General features: G+C 44.2%; 1 protein-coding gene across 1 annotated transcript; it reads right to left on the bottom strand.

The window, feature by feature from the left end:
• Positions 1–2,740: 2,740 nt before the first annotated feature.
• On the bottom strand, positions 2,741–7,156 carry LOC116331239 (cytochrome P450 2J2-like). The gene is made up of 9 exons (XM_031753848.2): positions 6,876–7,156; positions 6,392–6,554; positions 5,672–5,821; positions 5,405–5,565; positions 5,141–5,317; positions 4,583–4,724; positions 4,268–4,455; positions 4,043–4,184; positions 2,741–3,932 (listed from the first exon to the last, which is right to left on the bottom strand). The coding sequence occupies exons 1-9, from the start codon at positions 7,056–7,058 to the stop codon at positions 3,757–3,759; spliced, it is 1,482 nt and encodes a 493-aa protein (XP_031609708.1). The 5' UTR covers positions 7,059–7,156; the 3' UTR covers positions 2,741–3,756.
• Between the last annotated feature and the right edge of the window lie 4,834 nt (positions 7,157–11,990).

The following is an 11,990-nucleotide window of genomic DNA, read 5'->3' as shown; positions in this document are numbered from 1 at the left end:
AACACGGCACCCACTGTCACGTCGGATGCGTCGGTGGTCAACGCGATCTCTCCCGACAGAAACGGGTGGGCTAGCAGGGCGGCGTCAGCCAGCGCAGACTTGGCTGTGGAAAACACCTGGATGCCAGTCAACAGGATCTTTGGCTGTTTTACCTTTTAAGGCAGCATAGAGCGGCTGTAGCAGGTGGGCAGCTCTCGGGATAAAGCGATTGTAAAAATTGGTCATCCCTAAGAACTCCTGCAACGCTTTAACCGACGTGGGACGCGGAAAGACCGAAACGGCCTGGACTCTGTCCAGCAACGGAACCACACCCTCAGCGGTGCCCGAGGAAATCCAGAACAGGCAACCCAAACTGGCATTTGGAAGGGTTGACGATCAGGCTGTGCGCTGCCAAACGCTGGAAAACCTGGCACAGATGGGACTCGTGCTGGCTCGCCGAGCAGCTGGCCACCAAAATATCATCCAGGTAAACAAAAACGAACGGCAGCCCACACAAAACGGAGTCCATCAGCCGCTGAAAGGTCTGGGCAGCACCTTTCAGGCCAAACGGCATGCGCAAAAACTCGAACAAGCCGAAGGGGGTAATGACAGCGGTTTTAGGAACGTCTTCAGCGCGTACGGGAACCTGGTGATACCCCTGTACCAAGTCAATTTTAGAAATAATCGAGGTCCCGGCGAGATTGGCGGAAAAATCCTGAATGTGGGGGATGGGGTAATGGTCATTCTCCGTGGCATTATTTAAACGGCGGAAATCTCCGCATGGCCACCGATTTGGGCACCATGTGAAGCGGAGAGGCCCATGCACTGTTCGAGTGCTGTACAATGCCAAGGCGCTCCATGGCTGCAAACTCTTCCCGAGCGAGAAATTAGGGACAGACAGCGATGGAAACTTTAAAAGCAAACGCTGAAAAGCATCCCTGGTGGTCACTACATTAGCCCGAATCAGGGGCTTGGCGGCCCAAGTAAAACAGGGTAGCGAAGAAAACGAGAGAGCATCAATTAAACGTCTGTTAGCAACATCGACAAGCAGTCCACGGGCACACAGAAAATCAGCACCTAAGATAGGTACAGAGCTAGTGGCAACAACAAAGTTCCACTGGAAATCCTGGCCATGAAAACAAATAGTCACCAACCTTTTCCCAAACGTTGTGATGGGAGAGCCATTAGCTGCAATGAGCTGCGGCCCGCAGTTCGCTGCTAGCCTGTCGGCAGCGGTCGGGGGAAGGAGGCTCTTCTGGGAGCCGGAGTCCACAAGAAAACGTCTCCCGGAGCGTGAGTCCTCTATGAAGAGCAGCCTTTCTGTATTGCCAGAGGTCGCGGCTGCAACGGCGCGCTGGCAGGTCTGTTTCCCTGGGCCGTGAAAGTGCAAGGCGGCAGGCAGCAACGAGGTCTGGCGCCAAAACGCTGATGGTAGAAACAGATGCTCTTTCCACGTTGCCGCCGTGTAGCAATCCCTGCCGTCAGCAAAGGGGCGGATGCTCCAAGGGAGGCAAGGGGAGGCGTGGAAGGTGCGGCCGGCGGGTCCGTAGCCAGGGCGTGGACGTCGAAAGTGTGGCTAGCTAGAAGAATGCGATCCGCTTCTTCAGCCAGGTAGCGATAATACTTCGCAGCCAGAAGCGGAGAGTTGGCAAGGACAGCTCCCAGGACAGCAGCCGGCAGTTGGCGGAGGAAGGGGTGGGCGAAGAGGAATCCCCCGTCATCTGGCCCGAGCAACGACACCATGTTCTCCATGAGCTCTAAGTGCATTTGATCACCAGCTCCTCTTTACCTTCTTAATTCATTTGGAAACACTAAAGATGTTTGAAATTTTCCAAACTGCTTCTGCATTTTAGCTTAATGTTTGTTAAATAAATTACGAGTCACTGCTGTATGTAATGTGTTGTTTTTCATGTGAGGTTGTATTTGCCTAATTTTACAACCTGCTAAGAACCAGGTGATTTTTTTTTTTAAATTTACTTTGTTCTCATACCTAAACGGGAAGAAGGTGGACTTTCTTTTTCACAAATGGCCTAAAGTAGGAGACAATGGCTTTCAAGTGGAACTAAACTTGTAAAATAAACTACTAACTCAACTTAGCTAGTTTTCTACATTTGTTGTGCATGTGGCAAATCCAGGAAAACAAACAAAATGTCAGTGATGGGTTGAGGCCGGGCTTTGATTACTGTGTCTGACACGCAACCAAAAAAATTCTCTGCCTATCCAAAATACATGAAAAACAATCTTTTCAACAAAATTTAACATAACGGGAACAAAATATATTTAAATGATCAAAGTAATCAAAAGGAAAATAGCAGTCAACAAAAAATATGGAAATCCCCATCGCTCTCTTTCCTCACTACACACAGATGAAAAGGTGCTAATATCAATTACCTGTCACCACCAATATCCGTGTGATCCAGCATTCCCTAATTACTGCAATCAATCAACAAACAAAACAACATTGACAACTAATAATAAAAAATATGAATCACATTTCAAGTCATAAATCCCTTTCTCTCAAACACATTCATGGCTCATACATTGCATATGTTAATCTAAATATGACAATTTTTGTATCAAATTTATTGGGGAATTTGATACAATGACTTTGTATAGCACAATAACTCTTTCCTCTACATGTTAAAATGTTGGCTTTGATACAGAGAACACATATTCTTCCTGGCATAGTTGATGAACTGGAGGCTTTTAGACAACAACTAAATCCATGAAGGCCACCAATGAAGTGATAATCATAAGCACATAGTATGCAATTGTTTTATTTCTTAATGTGTTGATTAATACATTTAAAAACATAAGCAGGAAATAGAGAAGCAGCACTCCTACATTTGAATCAATACCCATTTATCTTAAATACAGGGTCTTCTATATAATCACATGTAAAAGCAATTTGCAGCATGCCAGGTTATATGAAGATCAGTTAATTTTTTACAAAAAAATCTTCCACTTTTTTGGTCTAATTTACGAGGTGTGAATTTTTCACATTTTTGAATTTTTTTAATTTTGCCCTGTTTTCTGTCTATGATCTTATCTTCATATGTTCATGATCTTATGTTCATAATTACACACAGTTCAAAATTAGAAATGTCTCGTGGAACCAAATATGTGCTTTAGATGCTAAATATTTAAAGAATGATCACGACTAGACCATGAGCCTGGCATCAAAGTGTAGCTTTGTATATTTGATATCAAAGTGTAGTTTTGTGTATTTGACTTGGCAAATTTAAAAAAGAAATTGTTACGCAAAATGTCCTTCCTGTCGCAATCACCATCCCTTAATCTCTTAATCACTACACTGTGGTCACTCCAGTTGAAACTGTGCTGTTGATGATATTTATTCTCTAGCTAGTCATAAAATAGCTATTGAACAAAATCAAGGTTGTTATATGGTTGCTGATTTTCCAAAATAGTGGAAGAATCAATGTCAAGAAGTCATTCTTGAGGTAAATTCCTTAAGAACCCGACTGAAAGTCAGTGACAGCAGATAGTATAAGGGGTTAGGCACACTGCGACAACTTCTAGACAATTTTTTTTAAAAAGGCTGGCAACACCAAAAAGAGATTTTTGAATGTTCTTAAGAAGCCTGGAGAACTATTCCTCAAGACTACTTAAAGAGAGTTACATTAAGAAAGTTGCATTATTATTTTTTTCAGTTGCAGGTCAGAATATATATGATAAAAAGTGTTGTTTCTCTTTGGGTTTGTAGTATGCTCATGAAGAGGTTCAGCTTCTTGATCTTTGTGTTTGGATAGAAGGACATCAGCGAGGCACTGCCTGCATCCTGAACTCCTGAGGCGTGTGGGTGAAGCCCAACACACCATCCATGCTGGGCATTTCTCCAGGAATAGGAGTGAAGGTGAAGCGTTGGAGCAGAGATGCAAAGAAAAGAAACAGCTCCATTTTGGCCAGGGGCTCACCAAGACACATACGTTTACCTGCGGGGTGACAAACAGAAGTATTTGTTTTTTGTGGCAGTCATTCTCTAAAATAGGAATTCTGATTATTGTTGCTATAGAACAAAAAAAAAAAGTAGATTGAAAATGACCTGCTGCAAATGGCAAGAATGCATCTCTTTTTCGAAACTGGCCCTGTGAATCCAAGAAATGCTCGGGATTGAAGACATCTGGAGTCTCCCACTCATTCTTGTCAAGCAGCACGGATGCAAGAATCATAGTCGTAGCTGTGCCCTGAAAAGAAGTTTTACAATCTTTTTGATATTAGCTGTTTAGAAATAACCATCTCTGGGTGAGTCAGGTAAATCGTCACTTACTTTAGGAATGAAGTATCCTCCCAGTGTAGTGTCCTTATTGGCACATCTCGGGAATCCCAGGGGAGCAATATTTGCAAACCTTTGGACCTCATGGACAACAGCATCAGTGTACGGCAGGTTGGGTCTGTCAGCCAAGGTGGGCAGGCGAGACTGTCCGATCACACTGTCTATCTCTGCCTGGACTTTCTCTGAAAATGTAAGCACAGTAAGGACTAACACAGACAGTTCACTGCTCATCATGGTTAAACTCTCATCAACAGTCTCAGTCCTTCACTGAAATACATCAATGTTAAGTGTTATTGATTAGACTCTGACCCTGTATTTCTGGGTAGGTCATCATGAATACAAGGGCCCAGCGCAGGGTGGTAGCAGTTGTTTCTGTTCCAGCTTCAAGCAGGTCAAGGGAGGATAACGACAGTGTTTCAAGGTTGAAGCCAGCCTGGGGATCCATTTTTTTCTAATGTAACATAAAAGCACTGACATTATTCAAAGTGCTGAGCTGATTTAGGCTATTTTACACCACTACTAAATATATTATTATTTAACAGCAGGTTTTACATTTTCTTGACAAATTGTACTCATAATGAATAAGTTGCCCTAACTTAGTTATTTTAACTAAGCTTTATGTCATTTTTCATAATTTTTTAACGTTTTGGGAACTAATTGGATTTTCCGGTGTACTCTCCAGAAGCATGTTCAGAGTATTCACCACCATGGCTAATTGAAACTCCTGGTTCATATAAGCATTTAGATATTTTATCAATTTTCAAGTGACACTGATAATAATTCTTTCGGGAATTAAAAGTGGTATTTTGGTGAAGTGTGTGTGTTTCTTTTCGTTACAACGATATGTGCTTTAGTTGTAAATATTACCTTCTCCATCTCTGACAGATATGTATCAATAAAGTCACGAGGGTCTTCAGGGTTCCAGTCCTCCTGGTGCTTTTCTATTTCCTTCTTTACAAATGCCAAAAGCTCCTTGTAGTTGTTTTGGACAGTCTGGTGAGGTCCTGGCAGGTGTTTCATCAAGTCAGGAAAGGCATCAAGGAGCTGTTGATGACGACAGTCTCTCAGAACAGCAATAGACCAACACAGCTTATTTTGTTATTACAACATAATAGTTTACATAAGGAATACCTGTGCCTGGGCTGAACCAGAAAGCACAATAGCCTCATTGTCCAGCTCCAGAATTTTGCGATAATTTGGATCAGTGTATTCAAAGCGATGCCCAAAGACTACACAGCAGATCACATTGCTCACTGCATTTGTTATGGTGTAGTGTGGGTTGAATGGTCTTCCTAGGAAAATGTCAAATTTAACTCAGGTCAAGAGAAATCCTGCTATAGAAATGATTTCAGTGCACAACAAACAGCCCAACTGAGTGAATTCCTGAACTCTACTTGCCTTGCTCCTCTTTGAGAGCTTCACAAAGGAAGCTGCACTCCACTTCAATGTACTTCTCCAGTGCCTTCTGGCCCTCTCCAAAGTAACGTAGGTGAGTGTTGGCAAACTTCCTCTGCTTCCTCCAAAGGTAACCATTGCTCAAAGATATGCCTATGACAATATTATACAGAATAACTAATAATTAGTTTCTGCTCAGTTATATTTCTGTTTTTCCCACAAAAATATGCTGTATATATATGATGTCCTTTGTAAAATGATTTCCAACAACAAATGTGACTTCACTTTCATGCTACAGTTGTGTCTACTTTCTGCTTATTTTATGACAGAAAGTTAATAGGAGAAGAAGAAGAAGAAGAAGAAGAAGAAGAAGAAGAATCCTTTAATTGTCCCACAAGGGGAAATTTGGTTGTAACAGCAGCCAGAAAGACAATCGTATAATTGTTATACTTTATACTCAAAACATATTTAATAATAATACAAATCTGTGCAATTACTAGTAACTACAGTTTCATGTAGTGGAGTACAAAGTAATATTTCCCTCCAAAATATGAGTTGTAAAACGCAAATACTTCAGTAAAGTATATTCAGATTGTATTTATTTAGAGTACTTGGTTACATCATGAGCCCTTTTTGTCAAAGTGACAGACTGATGACACTTGGTGGTGCGGGTGGGAGGGGGTATGTTTGGCAGTTCCTAGACCTTGATGCCCCTGTACTCACCAAGACCCTTATAGACAATATGGAAGAGAGGAATAACTGGTCGATCAATAAAGCTGTCCAGCTGATTAACAAGAGCCTCTTTGACCATCTTGTATCCTGCAACGTACACCATCCTCTCACTGCCTCTCTTCACACTGAACACAGGACCGTACTTCTCAGCCAGCTGCATGTAGGAAAAATTAGGAAGAGAAATGTTTCACAAACATTTATTTTTTTCAGAGTAATACCTTCAACATGTAGACAATGACAAACATTTCATTAAAAGATTGAAGTTCCCAAATCCCCCACTGAAGCTGCTGACACAGTATGAAAGTGTGACAGTGATGACTAAAAATCTTTTAAGTTGCAATATTGTTACTATGCAGTTGTGATTTCTTTTGCACTTCATGTGGACCACGTTGTTGTGTGTAAGTCAAACTTCTGCTGGAAAAAATTCATGTACATACTGTTGCATGCATTACTGTTACATGACTGTTAAGCTCACCTTCATCATTGATTTGAAGTCAACTCCAGTGAAAACATTTCCTAGAAGAGGCAAAGCCCGGGGTCCTGGTGGAAAGTTACGCGGTCTGCGGTTTCTTATCAGATCAAACAAAATCAGCAACACAAAAGCAAGCAACAACCAACTAGTAAAATTCAAACAGTCAAAAAGAGCTTGAAAAACCATGATGAAAGTATTGATGATCCTTGTAAAGAGCCACAATGATTCTGCAGACAGGACTTTAGTATGTCTGGTGTTATTTGGGTGGGACCTGCAGTTCTGGGAAAACAAGCCCCAATGTCAGGTTACATAACACTGAAAGCTTTGTGTGAAAATAAAAGGCTGGAACTTGAACTCCTACAACTCTCTGCTGACTGTGAGAATGTCTTTTAAATGTTTATACCCAGGTTGATTTGTCAGTGACTAATGGTATATTAAAATATTGATTTTGCCAATTCTATGGCGTATTTTACAAACATGATTGGTAGATTTTTCACAGTTTAAAATAAGTTTAATTGTCTGAATTAAAGGAGGGAATGACAAAGCTATTCTAAAAAAAATTGCTGGTTTAAGATGGAATGATGGAATGTATTGCATATATGTGGCACTGCCCCAAATTCAGAAGTTAACAACTCAGAGGATGGTCCTACATAGTTGCTTCATACTTCTGCTTCATAAATTCTCTAATCTATTTTCCACAGCTGTCAGTTAAAGGTCACAGACCATGTACAAAACTTCATAGAAACAGCATTCACTGAAGGATATGGTCTATTTCCACTGTATAAAAAAGGGAAAAAAAGAGGAATACAGCCATGAGTTGGAGATGCTGACTTGCTACACCCTTTTTGGCTGCTACCTCAAAGTACACTGTGCGCTGTCGATCTTACGTGCTGCACAATAATATTCAATATTTGGTATGTACTTTTATATACACATAGATTATTGCGATGATGTTGTTTATTATATTGCTCTCTTTTTTGCTTGTTTTCTCTTTTTTTCTCTCAACAGATGATCCAGGTGATTAATATATATATATACATATATATATGCTTATTATTTTACATGCTTATTATTTTATCCACATAGCCCCACACACTGCTGGCCAGACTGGGAACACCAACAGTAGACAGCATTCTATGAATGACCCCTCTGTTCTCGATCACCGCTTGCTCAGCCATAGCGTGACAGTCATCTAGCAGCTGGATAGCGTAGTGGTTAAACTACACGTCTTTGGAGCAGAACATCGCAAGTTCGATTCCTGCCTGGGGCGATAAATATGAAGGCATGCCGGCTCGGACGTCGCCCGGATCAACAAGGTCCGCGTCAGGTGTTGAGGAACCAGGGCACCCTGATGACAAGTGGGCTACTGGAACAAGAAGGCATCGGTGGGCAAGAGACGAAAACAGGGCGTTGTTGGAATGCTACTACGCAAGTAACCCTGGCGGAAGGGGTTACATGAATAGGATGAGGGACCTATGGATTCTTCGATACCCAACATCCACAATGACGGCGAAACAACTAGTAGCTCAGTGTTCCAACATTCGAAAGAAGGGACTGCTATCACAGCTAGAGATTGACGAGGTACAACATAAATGCTACGGCAAGGAGGAGTCAGGACGCCAGGTCAGGGGGGAGATATCATCACCCCCACCCGAGATTGGGTACATAGCCCCAAGTGCGATAAGAGAAGGATCGTTGAGTGCCAGAGGAACTGACCTGAAGGATAGGATCATGGCCAAGCTTGAAACCTGGATCCCCGTGGCGGTTACCAAGATTACGTGAAGTACCCTCAGAAGGTCTGCTAGATGATGTTAACGCAGCACTACGGATGATACCTACAACCACGATTACCGACACTAACAAGCTGATCTACACTACGGCAGCAGTGATCAGTGAGATGCTTGGCTACAAGTTGAACAGCCACAAGGGGCAATACCCTCCATGGAGAAGGAGGCTAGAGGGCAAGATCAAAGTAGCACGGAGGGAGGTTAGCCAACTAACGGAGTTGCAGAAAGGTGCGACAAAGAAGGTGCATAAGAAATACAGCAAGCTGTCCATACCTGAGGCCTTGGAAACTGCCAAGCAAAGACTCACAGCCTTGGCCACCCGCTTGAGGAGGTACACCAGAGAGAGAGAGAAGGCAGGAGAATAAACCAGCTGTTCTTCACAGCAAAGGTGTACTCTCAGTGGCAAGGGAACAATACTGTTTGCTACTGACGGAGCAATACTGGAAGAGCATATGGGAGAAGGACGCAACCCATAACGGCAATGCTCAGTGGCTAGTGGATCTGAGGGCAGACCATAGCGACCTCCCTGAACAGGGTCCAGTAACCATCACAGTGGCAGATATCCAAGAAAGGGTCTCCAGTATGAAGAGTTGGACAGCACCAGGGCCCGACATGGTTCACGCCTACTGGCTGAAGAAGCTGACTGCACTCCACGAGCGTCTGGCAGCACAAATGAACCAGCTGCTAGTTAACGAGAGACACCCTGAATGGCTAACCGAAGGTCGGACGGTCCTGATCCCCAAGGACCCCAAGAAGGGACCGGTCCCATCCAACTACCGACCAATAACCTGCCTCAGTACTACATGGAAGCTCCTGTCAGGCATCATATGGGTCAATACATGAGCGGGGCACAGAAAGGGATTGGCAAGAATACCAGAGGCGCAAAACACCAGCTACTGGTAGACAGAACGGTCAGCCGAGACTGCAAGACCAGACTGACCAACCTGTGCACTGCCTGGATTGATTACAAGAAGGCCTATGACTCAATGCCCCACAGCTGGATACTGGAATGCCTAGAATTGTACAAGATCAACAGGACCCTAAGAGCCTTCATCAGGAACTCAATGGGGATGTGGCGTACAACACTAGAGGCCAACTCCAAGCCCATAGCACAAGTCACCATCAAGTGCGGGATCTACCAAGGAGATGCTCTGTCCCCACTGCTGTTCTGCATAGAACTGCTGTTCTGCATAGAACAGCAGTGAACCCCCTCAGTGAGATCATTAACAAGACTGGCTACGGATACCGACTACGAAACGGAGCGGTTGTCAGCCACCTCCTGTACATGGATGACATCAAGCTGTATGCCAAGAGTGAACGAGACATTGATTCACTGATACACACTACCAGGCTATACAGCAATGACATTGGAATGTCGTTCGGACTGGAGAAGTGTAGTCGGATGGTAAAAGAGGGAAGGTAGTCAGAACTGAGGGGATTGAACTACCAGAAGGCAACATTGCAGACATAGAGGACAGTTACAAGTACCTGGGGATCCCGCAAGCGAATGGGAACCATGAAGAGGGCGCTAGGAAAGCTGCAACCACCAAGTACCTGCAGAGGGTCAGGCAAGTCCTGAGGAGTCAGCTGAACGGTAAGAACAAGATCCGGGCCATCAACACCATCAACAGGTACCCTGCTGGGGTAATAGGCTGGCCAAAGGAGGAGATAGAAGCCACTGACATAAAGACAAGAAAGCTCCTTACCATGCATGGAGGGTTTCACCCCAAGTCCAGCACCCTGAGGCTGTATGCTAAGCGGAAGGAAGGGGCCGGGGACTGGTGAGTGTCAGCACCACAGTCCAGGATGAGACAAGAAACATCCACGAATACATCACGAAGATGGCCCCAACTGACAGCGTGCTCAGTGAATACCTCAGGCAGCAGAAACCCAAGAAAGAGGAGGAAGGCGAGGAACCATCATGGAAGGACAGGCCCCTGCACGGTATGTACCACCGGCAGATAGAGGAGGTGGCTGATATCCAGAAATCCTACCAGTGGCTGGACAAAGCTGGACTGAAAGACAGCACAGAGGCACTAATCATGGCAGCACAAGAACAAGCTCTGAGTACAAGATCCATAGAGGCTGGGGTCTATCACACCAGGCAAGACCCCAGGTGCAGGCTGTGTAAAGATGCCCCAGAGACAATCCAGCACATAACAGCAGGGTGCAAGATGCTAGCAGGCAAGGCATACATGGAGCGCCATAACCAAGTGGCCGGCATAGTGTACAGGAACATCTGTGCCGAGTATAACCTGGAAGTCCCGAGGTCAAAATGGGAGATGCCCCCAAGGGTGGTGGAGAATGACCGAGCTAAGATCCTGTGGGACTTCCAGATGCAGACGGACAAAATGGTGGTGGCTAACCAACCGGACATAGTGGTGGTAGACAAACAGAAGAAGAGCGGCTGTAGTGATCGATGTAGCGGTTCGAATGACAGCAATATCAGGTAGAAGGAACACGAAGCTGGAGAAATACCAAGGGCTCAGAGAAGAGCTCGAGAGGATGTGGAGGGTGAAGGTGACGGTGGTCCCCGTGGTAATCGGAGCACTAGGTGCGGTGACTCCCAAGCTAGGCGAGTGGCTCCAGCAGATCCCGGGAACAACATCGGAGATCTCTGTCCAGAAGAGCGCAGTCCTGGGAACAGCTAAGATACTGCGCAGGACCCTCAAGCTCCCAGGCCTCTGGTAGAGGACCCGAGCTTGAAGGATAAACCGCCCGTAGGGGCGTGCTGGGTGTTTTTGTGTGTGTGTGTGTGTGTGTGTGTGTGTGTGTGTATTTTTTGCCCCCCCACCTTTTTTTTGTGCCCCTTATCTCCACTGTTTTTCTTTCCATCCCTCTCTTTATTTCTCCCTTTCCTTTCCCCCAGTCATGTCTGTCCCATATGTAACAACTGAAAATAAAATAAAATAAACTTTGTTTTTTTAAAGGATGCTCTTCTAATGGGAAATGTCAGCAGTTATGGCCACGATTGTGTCATTTTAGCATTTTTTGTTCAAGGTGTTCCTTCCTGCAGCTGAGACAGTAAATCTGTGGGTGTGGGCATAAACAAGGTCTCTGTTTTTCTAACGTACAGGTGCACACAATAAAATTAAGCTCCCTGTCAAACTGTCTTACCTGGACACTTGAATATAGAGAAGTGGTATGCTTTTGGGGGACATGTATATTCTTCCTAATAAGCTACAATTTCTGCTGTAGAAACAAAGGAACATAAATAACCCCAAAAAAAGTTGTAACAGAAGAAAAGTACACAAAGTATTTCTATCTGCACAGCTGTGATACTCCACTACCTCAACCTAATTTTTTTTTTTTGGGGGGTGAAGGAGATGCT

This window comes from Oreochromis aureus, linkage group 23, assembly GCF_013358895.1.
Source record: "Oreochromis aureus strain Israel breed Guangdong linkage group 23, ZZ_aureus, whole genome shotgun sequence".
Classification (NCBI taxonomy): domain Eukaryota; kingdom Metazoa; phylum Chordata; class Actinopteri; order Cichliformes; family Cichlidae; genus Oreochromis; species Oreochromis aureus.
The sequence above is the reverse complement of the archived record's forward strand: the minus strand, read 5'-3'. Positions and strand labels throughout refer to the sequence as shown.